Source organism: Cladophialophora psammophila, assembly GCF_000585535.1.
Source record: "Cladophialophora psammophila CBS 110553 chromosome Unknown aczJe-supercont1.31, whole genome shotgun sequence".
Lineage (NCBI taxonomy): Eukaryota > Fungi > Ascomycota > Eurotiomycetes > Chaetothyriales > Herpotrichiellaceae > Cladophialophora > Cladophialophora psammophila.
The window spans coordinates 314,792-327,868 of record NW_006912952.1 but is presented as its reverse complement, the minus strand read 5'-3'; the positions used below and the strand labels follow the sequence as shown (position 1 = coordinate 327,868).

Here is a 13,077-nt window from a genome sequence, read left to right as displayed (position 1 = left end):
AGCTGCCCGGATTCTGGCTTGTCAGCCAACTCGATTTCATAAGCATCCTCTTGTCTAATATAAATATGTAGACGAGTAATGCTTGCCGAAGCATCTCATCTATTATTGTATCGAACCTGTGAGGCTTGGTGACGCGGTAGATCAAAATGGGCTCAATCGAACCAAAGAGACCATTTGAAAAGGTAATGCTGATTCCCAGCAACCCCTGCTTAACTTCGATTGTCCCGTTGAGGGCAGGGTGTTTGTTCGATACGCATATATGGAACTCACCAGCTCATTATTAGGTCATAATCGTCGGAGCCGGTCCGGCCGGGTTGCTCCTCGCTCTTTTGCTCTCGCAACACGACATCCCGTCCTTGGTGTTAGAGTCATGGGATAGACTGGACGAGCGACTCAGGGCGACCCAATATGGGGTGCCTGCGACCAAGATATTCCGTCGGGCAGGCATCCTCGACGACATCCGGGAGCAAAGCATCGCCAGCTTTCCCAGCATCTGCTGGCGTCGAGTGAGCGACCACGAAAGACTGACGGGTATTGATCTGTCTGTCGTCAAAGACCACCCAGACCGCATGACGATCCTGCCGCTCAACCAGATCATCCAGATCATGTACAAGCACTGTCTGGAAAAAGCCAACGGGCTGGTCGAGGTCAAGTTCAACCACAAAGTCGTTGGTACAGGTCAGGACGACAGGTCTGCCTGGGTCGATGTCGAGGTTGGAGCCGAAGGGGAAGCCAAGGAGAAAAAGAGGTTCACCGCCGATTATGTTATTGGGTGCGATGGAGCCACCAGCACAGTGAGAAAATCTCTGTTCGGCAGAGAATGGCCTGGTCAGACATTTGATTTCCGCCTGATGGTCCAAAATGTACGTCTCTCCAAGGCCTTCTTCCCTCCTGGTGTTCTCAATAGACGTCAAAGCTGATCGGAGCAACAGGTTTGGTATGACGGCTTCGAGAAACATGGCTGGGACGGAGGCAATTATATGGTCGACCCGGACTTCTGGGGTCTGATTGCAAAGCGAGGCAAGGGCGGCCTCTGGCGCGTCACCTACGGAGACGGCGCCATCGGTCTCTCTGATGAGGAGTATCTTGAGCGGCGAAACAACGCCTTCAAAAAGTTGCTGCCCGGCCATCCAGACCCCGGCGAATATCAGATCACACAGACCGACCAGTTCCGGATCCATAACCGCTGCGTCGAGAAGATGAGGGTAGGACGAATCATCCTCGCTGCCGACGCCGCTCACGTGTGTAACCCATTCGGTGGCTATGGTTGTATGACGGCAGTTCTGGACGTTGGTGCGCTGGCCGACTGCCTGATCGGCTTGTACGAGGGCAAGGCCGACGAGAGCATCCTCGACCTGTACGCCGACATCCGCCGCGAGAAGTTTCTGAAGTATGTGGATGCACGGTCGATGAAGAACATGAACAGGATCATGCACACCGACCCCAACACGGTTTTAGAGACCGACAAATTTCTCCAACTGCTCAAAGATCTGGAGGGCAACGAGGAAGCGACAAGAGCATTTCTGTTGGTAAGTTCAGTAACACGGTCGCCCTCGTGTCCACGTCAAAAGCAGGACCCTCTTGACTGATCTGTGAGAAACCTTAGAAATATTCTAGCATCGAACACGACTTCACTCAGTACTATAAACAAACGTAGGAGGACACACGGAGAGAAAAATCTTCGCGGCTTTGGACCTCATTGACAGGGGCGAGGTGCTTTCGCGCTTTTGCGGGCCGTTCGCGGCCCTGAGAACGAGGAGCGTGAATATCAAGCCTGGCAAGTAGACTAGCGAGACTTTGCGGTCCCTGGAGAATGGGGCAAGGGCGTAAACAGAAGCTCTAGCTGAAATACAAGAGGGGACAGAAGACCACACGGCTGCTGAGCTTGCGGACTAAGGACTTTTCGAATACGAGGAGAGAACCGCTATTATGTACCAGCTCAGAGAGCAGGATCGCTTCTTTTCAGCAATTTGCGGTTTGGAGCGGTTCATGTTTTCTCCCTCTAATGTCGCAACATTCTGCATGAGGAGTTCCTGAATCGCTCTGTCCGCAGGCTTTAGTTGAGTGGTGTCGGTGCCAACTCGCTCCGTCAACAATAGAGCTGGTAGAAGGAGGATGTCTGGTGTTGGCTTTGGCTTTGGCTTTGGCATAGTCCTGGACGCCTCTTTCAGGAGCCCTCGCATGCCCTCTGTCCTCCCCGAGTGATGCATCTGCCTGTTCTCTACTGGGTATGCCCATTTGTGATTTGCAGATCGCCACCGTGATTCTCCCTCTATTGGCCAAGAACAGGTTCAGCCCCGTGCAAACCACTGCTTTGGTCCAGACCTGGCGGATTTTTCTGCTTTTGTTTTTTTGGCGTTTTCAATAATCCCCCTGCTTGTTGACTGTGGCTATAGGAGGCTCAGCAGCATGGGAGCATTTCTTGACCACTCTGTGCACTATGGTTTGATGTCTGATAACATCTCGCATCGACAGCAGACGGGCCAGTAGTGCCATTTCCTATCATGTTGTGTTGGGTGTAATCTCCGAGACCCGACCATGGCGTTACTCCAATGTGACAACCTACCTGCACGATAGAGGAATAACGCAGAAACAAGTCGGCGCAAGAGATGCACTACGGACACCTACCTATGCAAGAGCTTTGTCCGTAGGGCTCCGAAGGCGGAACTTGAACTTACCAAAGCTATGAAAGTCTTGAGTTGAAGCTTGGTTGTACGTAGGAGTGATGATCTGTCCCGTGCGTGGTGCCAAGAGTGGCCAGGGCAGTTATAGTGTTGTCCGTAAAGGTTCAAGAACGAAATGGCTGATCGCCTTTAGCGGCTGCAGAATGCTTGTTTTCCCACAAAAACAGGCCACAGTACACTGTCCGTCCCAAGATTGGATGAGATTTCAGGGCAGAAAGACAGGAGTGACGATTTCTCAGCGAGAGAGCCTCACGGTCCACTCTCGTCGTACATGAATTAGTGCTCCGTAACCTGTTCTTGCTTGTTCCCTTCAGGAGGTGGCGTTTTGTTCCCATCTAGTGCTAGCCTATTCCCCATTGCAGATCGGGACTCAGGCAATCGGTGGCTGGGAAAAAGGTCGGTTGCCGGCAGGCCAAAGATTAGATTGCATGCCTCTCAGGCTCCATATGTACATACTGGGTACATAAAGCCCATGCGTCGAAGATGCGGGCATTTCTATCTCGTATATTGAAAGCGAGAAGACGGACTTTTTCTTGAGAATTTCCGCAGACTATTCCGTGGCGTGCATGGGCGGTCGTCGGACATCAAACTGAATTGTCAGCACATGCCCGATTACATCTCAGCTTGTTCTGCATTGAGCCACTTCTGTGACCTCGTCGTCGCAGTTGGTGGTAATCATGTCTTGCAACGCCTCCCAGCCACATGGCAGGAACAGCGGTGTTGGAGCATTGGTCCAGACTCCGCTCTGAACACCCTGACTTTCTGGAGCCCTCTCGACAATTTCCTTGAGAAAATCCTGATTCCCTCAAGAAGCTGGTGGTATATCTCGTTTAGGACAGAGCCGGTTGTCGGGTGGCACAAGGATGTCGGATTCGGCTTCGATGGTTGTCTCGACGCGCCAAACAACAACACTATCGAACGAGTGCGGCGTCCAATTAGACATACCTATGAGGATCGAACCCAAAGGGGATGTCGCTGCGAACACGGCCGAACCTGTCCGCCCTGCATTGAAGAGTGACGGTAAACGATAAGCACTACCCAAAGAGGTCCCCCGCTTGGTGTGGTCTGTATCATAATCTGCAGGCTCAAGGAGAGAGCCAAAAATGGCGGTATGGCTTCCTTCTGCCCAAGAATCCGGTGTGAAATCCTCCTGAATCAGCATCTTCCAAGGCCGGTGTGGCAAATGAACCAGTCACGGGCGTGGCACCACAGGCAGTTAGCCCTCTAGCATCTGTCTTTTGTCTCGCCTTGCCAAGTACGGAGTGTCGAGGAGGGGTTTGATCCAGGCCAATATGTGCGGGCCATCACGGGCCAAGTCGATCCGTAGGGTACCCAGTACTGTAGAATGTCAGAGGATAAGAGACCCATTCGGAGTAGCGGTTGCCGATCGTGACGGGTGTGGCTTGCTGGACTGCGACTTTGGCAGCGCGTTGAAGATTGACGATGTTGTCCACCGACGCCGGCTGCCTGTGGCTTCTCATGCACTTGGAGGAGCTAGGTTGTCGGTCCTCGCTACCTCGTACTCTACGATACTGTAGGTGAGCACAGCAACAATGGTCTCGAGGAGCGTAACCGGGGCGCGGGTGGCCTAGGGAGCGCACAAAACCGCAGTTGGAATGAATACGGGGTATTTTGGTACTGTGGTTTGCGCTTGGTTGTACCTTGGTTTGCTTGTGGCAGTGTAAATGGACAATTCCCGCAGCGTGCCCCGTGATTAGGCAAGCCGCCAAGCCGCAACCAACTGACCGGCATCCTGCGCCATCTTCTTCTCTGGGTGGCCCAAAAATGGGTTCCGCCAGATTGTCGCCAGATTATCGCCAGATTACCTATCGCCAGGCTGATGATTGCGTCCCCCTTTTTTTCTGCTGAGGTTGCTTTCGGCTGTCGGTGCTTGACGCCCTTGTCGCTAGGCATCATTGGCCACCAGTCTCTCCTCTAGCCAGCGGCTTTTGTCTAGCCTCTCCAGACTCCAAACCTGTTCCTCCTCTTCCTCGACTAACCTCCACTGTTCGCCCTCGCCATTCGTTCCTGTTTCATCGTATGTAGCAGTCCGTGCGCCTTGAAGTCACATCGAAGGGGGGGGAGGGGGTGGTTTTCGGTCAGACAGAGGAGAAAGAGGTGGTTGAATGTTCGTATGTGGCACCTCGTATTGCTGGGGCAGCTGAACTGCACAACCACACCCTCAGCTGGGCTAAGATTGTAGTGTACATTTGTTTCGAAAAGAAAAGACCAGTTATAGTAATTCAGGTTGGCAGCCAAGGCTGAGCTGCTTGTCGAAGCGAAAGGGCGTTTCCACTGCAACCTGATCGTCGAACCAGAGCTGGATTACCCGTTGTCCCTCGTGGTTGCGAGAGTTTGAGTTTCTTGTCGGTCAGATCAGCCGTCAGCATCGTCGTCTCAGCATGGAGGACCCTCTTCGGGAGCCGGTTGACGGCCCATTTGGCATCGACTGTGCTGGTCAAAACTGGTCATGGCGAACCGATTCAAAGACGGCCTAACACAGTAGTCACCTAGGTAGGGGCCGAACACGTCCAAAAGTGGAGCTGGGCGACACAGGAGTTCAATCTCGTGGTTCCTCCTTAGGCACCGATTAGGGTTGTTGCAACTTTCCATCCCACCGCAGCCCTTGTCACTTGAGCATGGAGCATGGAGCATGGAGCATGGAGCATGGCTGAGCTTGTCCTTGCCAATTGAGGACAGAGAGTCAGGGTACTCCGTGAGTTCGCGCTTCGGACAACCAAAAGAAAACAAAGATAAGTCTTGCCCGGCCCCTCGTGGACCAACTTCATCAACCCAGATTTTTTTTTTTCCTTCTCGCCTGTCTGTCTGCCCCTTCGTTGTGTTTTGGACTGCTGCAACCTGTCAAGTTCATCAGTGATTCGTTACTGCCGTTGCCGGGTCTCCTGTCAGGACACCCAACCTCCTCCTTTTTCTCCAAGAACGTCGAGCTTCTCTCCCTGTGCGTCTCGACAACATACGAAAATGGGTCAGACAGCATCCCAACCCGAGGGCGGCAAGACCCTCAAAGTCATCGGCGCCGGTCTCTCCAGAACAGGAACAACATCATTCGGAGCAGCCTGTTGCTACCTCCTCGATGGCCCTTGTTACCATGGTGGTACCCAGATGCTCAACTCCCCCGAGGCTCACATCAAGCGTTGGATCGAGATCATCAAACACACCCCCGTGAAGAATGAAGCCGACCGAAAAGCCCTGAATGAGGGCGTCAAGGAGATGTTAGATGGATATGTCGCCTGCACAGATCTGCCTTCCAACGCCTTTGTCGAGGAGCTTATGGAGATCTACCCCGACGCCAAAGTCATCTGCACTGTCCGTGATCCCGATAAATGGTGGAACAGTTTGGCACCTATCGTGGAGAAGGGCAACTTGACCGTCTTGTCCTGGATCCTGGCTCCTCTTCCAACCCTGCGATGGTTCCGAACATACCACGACGCCCTTGACGATGGCCGTGTCGGCGAGCTGTACTTCCGCCCCGGCGAGCCCAAGAGACCGACCAGAGCCATGTGGGACCGACACATCGAGCATCTGAAGAAGGTCGTCCCCAAGGAGAAGCTGTTCTTCTATGACGTCCGCGACGGCTGGGAGCCCCTGTGCGCGATCCTGGGCGTCCCCGTACCCAAGGATGTTCCCTTTCCCAAGCTGAACGATGCTGCGGCCATGGAAGGTTTCATGAAGAAGAGCGCCCAGCGAGGCATGATGGTGTGGGCTGGCATGTTCCTGTCTGCTGGCGCTGCTGCTCTCGCCGCGGCGAAGTACGCCCAACTGATCTAAAAAAATTTGATGCTTGGTGCTGGAGGCTTCAAATGTTCTTTTATATGACGACTTTGGTATCACTCCTCGTCCTAGGGTGAAGGCAAGTCCGGACAGTCACATGAAAGGGTGCGAAAATGGTTTCATACATCTCGAAATGCAAACATCATGGGCTCAGGTTATTAGGCGCCATGGGGGAAGGAACAAATATGGCGGATGGGTTGGCGTCTTTTGCAACAGTTGATCGATGACTATTCAAGTTGCTGTGGGTGACTGAACATCCTAGATCAGTGGGTGACAATTAGAGGGACTTTCGAGGCCGATTTCCAGGCCTCGGGGTGCAGCGCTGGATTTGAAAGGCTTCTTTGCAGACAGGCCGAGAGGCTGCTACGATTAGTTTTTGTAATGCCAAATACTTGGAAAACTGCGTCTTCGTCGTGAAGGTCCCGATCGCGCCTGAGTCCAAAGTCGGTGATGGTGCCCCTTCGAATGCGGAGCCTTATGGTCGATCATAGGGCTGAAAAACGGCCGCCCTGCATCTCAAAACAAAGCACGGAAGAGCCCTCAATGCCAAATTTGGCGGGGAAAAAAGCACTCGCAAAAGAATAATATGGCAGACTTGAAGGAGAGAAGAAAAAGACAACAGACAGGTTGACAGAGAAATCCATTTTGTTTTGGTTGATTCTGATCCTTTCAATTAACCAGCATTACTATTACGTGGGCATCCCTTTTTATGGCGCAATTGCCCGCCAAGGCGACAGACCAGGCTGTGGACACAGCGAGCGCGCCCACAACATCAGCTTGGCCCGGTCAGCCCAGCTAGGGCTGCTTGCGGCAATAGGATATATCCTGCGGCCCTCTGCCTTGCCTGTTGTAGGGGATGTTCCCCTTTCCTCTGATTGGATCTATTACATTTTGAATTTGTGACCTGTGGAAATCCCTTTGCCATCCTCATCTAAAAGTAAGCACCATCATCCTCCATCCAGGTCGCGCTGTGACCGTGTTTCTGGATTGGATCTGGTTTGCTTGGCCGTGATGACTTGGCCGTGTTTCTGGATTGGATCTGGTTTGCATGGCCGTGAATGACTGAATGGCGGCCTCTGAGAGGGTTGTTTGCGCTCGTGTTTTTCGCGGGTTGTCACCTGCATCCTGTTTCAACCATCCAAAGCCTGTGCTGTTCTCGTCAGGCTGAGCTTGGCGGCAGAACGGTCTGGACCTGGACCGTCCTGGGGAATCCTGGAGGTATCTGCCGGTCAAATCACGACAGATCTGGGCAGATGCAGTAACCGAGCTTCATCCAAAGAGAGCCAATGGTGGTGCAAGGTCCATAGTTGTTCCGTGCGAAAGCAATCATGCATAGTTCGGATATCATCAACCAGCCAGTCACCGGTCGAAGGGGTTCATGGGATTTGAAATTTGCCATGGGTGCCCATACGAGCGCAATCATGTTAATCCCAGCCCTGTCGAGGGCAGATACATATCCGTACGCGGTACAAAAACACAGGATATGCCGGACATTAATTTTGGCCCTACCGCCTTCACATACCTCATCTATTTTCTGTCGTGAGGAAGTTCGTTAACACCCATGCCACGACGTCGTTGATATGCCGCCAACTTCGACGGTGGATGTTGCATGTCGTACATTTGCTGTGGGCCCACCATTCTGCTGTCTGCTTCACGGTATATCTGCTGGTTAGGGTGCTGACTGTGGAGGTGGAAGTTATGTGAACAATGGTTTGCGCATCTAGCGCCGATGTCGTTGTGACCTCCTTTGTTGTTGTGCTCGTGCGATATTCAGTAGAGATAATCGTGGACGTTGAGTCGATGATCGTCGTGACATAAATCATTGTATACACAATGGCAATCGTGGTGGTAGCCTGGCGTCTTCTGAGACCGTGGCTCGGTTCAACGAAAGGGGTGATTGGATTTTGCGAGAGGTCTTCGTAACCGCATTGGGCTTGAGACGAGGAAGACGCATAGTTGGTAGACAAAGCAACTGGTTTGGACTTGGATGGAGGAATAGCGGTCTCGGCTGAAAGTAAGTGGCGAGCTCTGTTGGACCACGGTAGCTGTGTCGACATTTGATGCTTTCGCCACGTCGATGTTCGTCACAGCCTCCGTAACGATTTCAGTAGCATAAGACGTCTCATACCATGTGACGTGCACGTAAATTTGCGAGGTAATAGTGGACGTGGATGTGAACACCTGGAAGCTTTGAATCATGGTCTTTTGACTTATGCAGGTGTTGCACATTGAGAGTTCTCAACAACAGGCAGCACCATCCAGTGCTCTCTGTAGTGTCGGTACAGCGGAAATAGTTGTCCGGACAATAGGCTGCTGCGTTATCTGGAAAACAGTAGTTGTTGCGTTTCCTGAGTGGATCGTAGAAGCCTCGTGGAATCCGAACACGACCGCTTAGCCGACTTGCAGAAAGGTAGACAAAATCATAAAGCTGGTCAAGCACTGTCGTGCTCGTAGGTAAACGTCTTCCGGCTCGAGATCGAGCATGTCTTGATTGAGCACGTATTCATCCTGAGATAAGCTGGCCGGGCTTGTGATTGCCTGTGTGAGGCTCGGAACGAAGAAGACAACAACTGAAAAGAGCACAGCATTGGTGGTGACCATATTGAAAGGCAAGAATATCGACGTCTCCCTGATCGGAAAGAGCGAGAGGGCCTCATTTCATACTCAGTACATGGTACATTTAGTGCTTAGCCTGGCCCCCACGGGGACTCAGAGAACACCAACCTTTTGTTCAAGCAAATCGCGGCAGGCGTTAATGAGGCGTCGGTCGATTCCAAGTGCTCAAAGAGTCGCCCGGCCCGGTCGACGGTGTTTCATGGGTACCGAGTACAATCTTTCCAATCACGCGCCAGAACCTCCCCTCATTAGGATTAGCTCACACACTTCTTCGAGAAGTCCTGGGCTAGATATGAACCCCCTTCGGTCGTCCATGAAGTCAGAGACCTCCAGAAGCAACCTGCGGCGTTTGGAGAAAACATAAAGAATTTTTTGATCAACCATTCACCTGGAGCTCACCTCCAACGTCGAGAATCGCGTCGAGGGGACAATACTCCCCGAAACACATGTGGCTGGCCAAACACACAGAATTTTCGTTTTCGGCGGAGTTCCGTGCCATGCTGCATACGCTAAATGTTATGCCCTTGACCGTCTCTGCTTTGTACATGGCAAGGCAGACAGGGGAAATGCGGGTGGCTGCCGCTCGGCTTAGCGCCACCTTCTCAAATGATTAGAAAAGATTGTAAGTATTGAAGTGGTCCCTCGATTGTCCTTCGTGGAAAGGTCTGACTCGCGGTATAGTCGAAGCGGTCAAAATACCAGTTTGCGCCAAGCCAGATGTACTCGGGAGTTCTATATGTGTAGAGATAGGCGCAGTTCAAAAGAGAGGAACCGTAAGTAGCGAGGTAGGTAGTCAACTCTAATGGGGCTCGGAAATCGGAACTTATAAGGACAATCCGAACGTCCCTCCAAATGATATGCACAGATTAATCAGGATGGTCGAGTACTCCGTACCTCGTATTTTTGTGGTTGTGCCATCATCCTCCGTGGGTGATGGGGGACTGCTCCAGCTGTGGCAACGTACGAGGTACATAGATGCAAGATGACACAAACATCCTGAAGAACATGAAGGTGAGGAGGAGGCTCGGCTTTGACTGCCCGAGATTGAGTCGGCAGGCATGAAAGGAAGAGCATGTATGGACCGGATAGAAGGGTCACTGGGGTTTGAAGGGTGAATTGGAAAGCTCACGAAAAGCGTCGCGCATGTGGCCGTTCGAGGCTTCCTTTCGCTGCACGTGACATTACGCTAAGCCCTAGTCGGGGTCATCAGGTCCCTCAATGGCGCCTGCACCCTTGACCCTTGTGACGCTTGCGCTTGACATATAAAGTCACTGTCATCCGGGCAAAGAGACACTCATCAACATTAATTGTTGTATGGCTTCTTCAAGCTCGACTCTGCAGCCTCCAGTCTGCGTATAAGAGCAAGAGCATTCAATCACCATGCGAGAAGAACCCCTGCTCGCCCGGCCTGCCTCTCCCACCTCGTCCACGAACGATGTCGAAGAGGAAGACGCCCTCCTCACGGGTCAGCCAACCGATAGATCCCATGCTAAAAAGTACCGAAAATGGAGGGAAATCGGTCTCTTCGTCTGGGCTCTTCTTGCAACTGTCACGGTCATCATTCTAGGTGTTGTGTATCAGCATGAATCCACAGTCGCACGGGCGAGGCCCAGAACAGGAGGATGGGGACCGGATGGAAGACCATCTGGCAAGAGAAACATGATCTTTATGGTCTCGGACGGCATGGGCCCAACATCCCTCTCAATGACCCGCAGCTTTAGACAGTACACAACCGGGTTGCCCATAGACGACGTCCTGATTCTCGACAGGCATCATATTGGCTCCTCAAGGACTCGAAGCAGCAGCAGTCTGGTGACCGACTCGGCTGCTGGTGCCACTGCCTTCTCGTGCGGACTCAAGAGTTACAATGGGGCCATTGCTGTTCTACCCGATCACACTCCTTGCGGAACAGTCCTGGAGGCTGCTAAAAGAGCCGGTTACATGACAGGACTGGTCGTCACTACCAGGATCACGGATGCCACCCCTGCCTGTTTTGCCGCCCACGCGAATCGAAGAGAATATGAAGATCTTATTGCAGAACACATGATAGGCAACTATCCGCTAGGTCGTGTTGTGGACTTGATGATCGGTGGTGGAAGATGTCATTTCCTACCCAACACAACCGAAGGTTCATGCAGAGCGGATGACAAGGACATCGTTGCCATGGCCAAGGATCAATTCGGGTTCACGTACGTTGACAACAAGAAAGACTTCGACAATCTGAACCCAGAAAATGACGCACAACTACCGCTGCTTGCCCTGATTGCAAATAAAGACGTTCCATATGAAATCGACAGAGTGCACGTCGCCGACATTTATCCAAGCCAAGCCGAAATGGCCCGATTTGCACTCAAAGCCTTGTCAGCCGCAACAAGGGACTCCGATAAGGGGTTCTTCCTCATGATCGAAGGCTCCAGGATCGATCATGCGGGACACTTTAACGATCCCGGGGCCCAAGTGCACGAGGTTATGGCCCACGACGAATCCTTTGGCGCCGTTCTAGACTTCCTAGAATACGACAAGACGGACGGCATCCTAGTGTCGACATCCGACCATGAGACAGGTGGTCTTGCCGCAGCCCGCCAATTACATGAAACGTATCCCATGTACCGCTGGTTCCCGGAAGTCCTCGCCAACGCAACACACTCGACTGAATACCTCGCAGTCAAGTGGAACGAGTATCTCTCCTCCAGCGCAGATACCTCACGCAAGGACGACGAGTCAAAGCTGCGTGATCTGATCACCTCTAGCCTCGGCATATCAGACTCTAGTCAGGAGGAGATTGATGCCATCATCGATGCCACACCGGTTTGGCCTCCCTTGTACCACTTCTCAGATATGATATCGCGCCGCTCGCAGCTCGGGTGGTCTACGCATGGCCATTCCGCGGTGGACGTGAATATTTATGCCTCACACCCGAGTCACGCGCCGGGATTAGTGGGAAACCGTGAGAACATAGAAGTTGGTGAGTTTATTGCAGAGTATCTAGACCTAGATCTCGGAGTCATCACGGCGGAATTGAAAAGTAAAAAGGTCAAAATATCATCTCTGACCGGAGATGTGGAGGAGGACTGGGGAGAGTGGATGGGTCCCCGCGGTCTGCCAGTCAACGAAGACGGAAGTCTCATATCACTGGACGCATACCACGGGGATTACAAGCATAGGAAACGCGAGGCCGAAGCGATTGCAGATTGCGGGTGCGGCATGAAGCACTGAGGGTGAACCCTGGTGGAAGAAACACATCTGATTTTAACCGACACGTGACGTTGACGGGCAAGGCAAAGTGAATGAGAAGCCAATATATTTGTGGAGTACCCTACAGAAGCTTTAGATGAGGGCGTTTGACAAGAGGATTTCTCGACAGCGGGCGAAGTTTGTTCTGATGGTCGCGAGCTTTGGCTGGGTACAACTGAGAAACAATGCGTAAATTTGATATACTCGAATCGATTAATCTCCATCTAGGAAAACGGGTGCTGATGCATTTATTAAGGCCACCGAAGGTGGAGGTCCAGACCTCTTCTCCGTATTCTTGGTGGACTATAAGGATGTTTCCTCCTCTTCCATGGATGTGTGCGTGTGTGCATTTCGCCGTGCAGTCAGCCTCGTCCGGCCTCGTCATTGTACTCAGTGCGAGTGGTGGATGGGTGGAGGACGTTTCCAACGGCCTCGAAGCACCAAGGCCCAAAGCCCAAAAACGTAAAGCGAAAGTTAACCCTCATGTTCGACTTGACTTGACTTGACTTGACCTCAGTATCAGTCAGGACGAGGTACCCAGGATCAGGATCAGGATCAGGACCAGGATCAGGACCAGGCCAAACACGCCTTCGCCCAGAAGTGCGAATTGTCCGAAGAAACGAACAATGCTCTCCCATGCGTGCCTCACCACCCCAAAAAAAAGAGAAAAGAAAGAGACGTGGAAAAGAAAGAGGGAAAAGTTGACGAAAGGGATAGGGGGACTTGCGCAGCATGGCGGGACGGGCACTCG

The 13,077-nt window shown here is 52.4% G+C and overlaps 3 protein-coding genes across 3 annotated transcripts; all 3 read left to right on the top strand.

Moving 5' to 3' along the window:
* Positions 1-146: 146 nt before the first annotated feature.
* A1O5_12167 (uncharacterized protein) lies at positions 147-1,589 on the top strand (the record flags this gene model as incomplete). The annotated part of the gene is made up of 3 exons (XM_007752736.1): positions 147-182; positions 285-863; positions 933-1,589. 3 exons carry the CDS (start codon positions 147-149, stop codon positions 1,587-1,589), a joined length of 1,272 nt encoding a protein of 423 aa, XP_007750926.1.
* Positions 1,590-5,666: 4,077 nt separating this feature from the next.
* On the top strand, positions 5,667-6,473 carry A1O5_12166 (uncharacterized protein; the record flags this gene model as incomplete). Its single annotated transcript, XM_007752735.1, has 1 exon — positions 5,667-6,473. One exon carries the CDS (start codon positions 5,667-5,669, stop codon positions 6,471-6,473), a length of 807 nt encoding a protein of 268 aa, XP_007750925.1.
* A 3,999-nt stretch (positions 6,474-10,472) lies between these two features.
* Positions 10,473-12,308, top strand: A1O5_12165 (alkaline phosphatase; the record flags this gene model as incomplete). The annotated part of the gene is made up of 1 exon (XM_007752734.1): positions 10,473-12,308. One exon carries the CDS (start codon positions 10,473-10,475, stop codon positions 12,306-12,308), a length of 1,836 nt encoding a protein of 611 aa, XP_007750924.1.
* Positions 12,309-13,077: the final 769 nt, after the last annotated feature.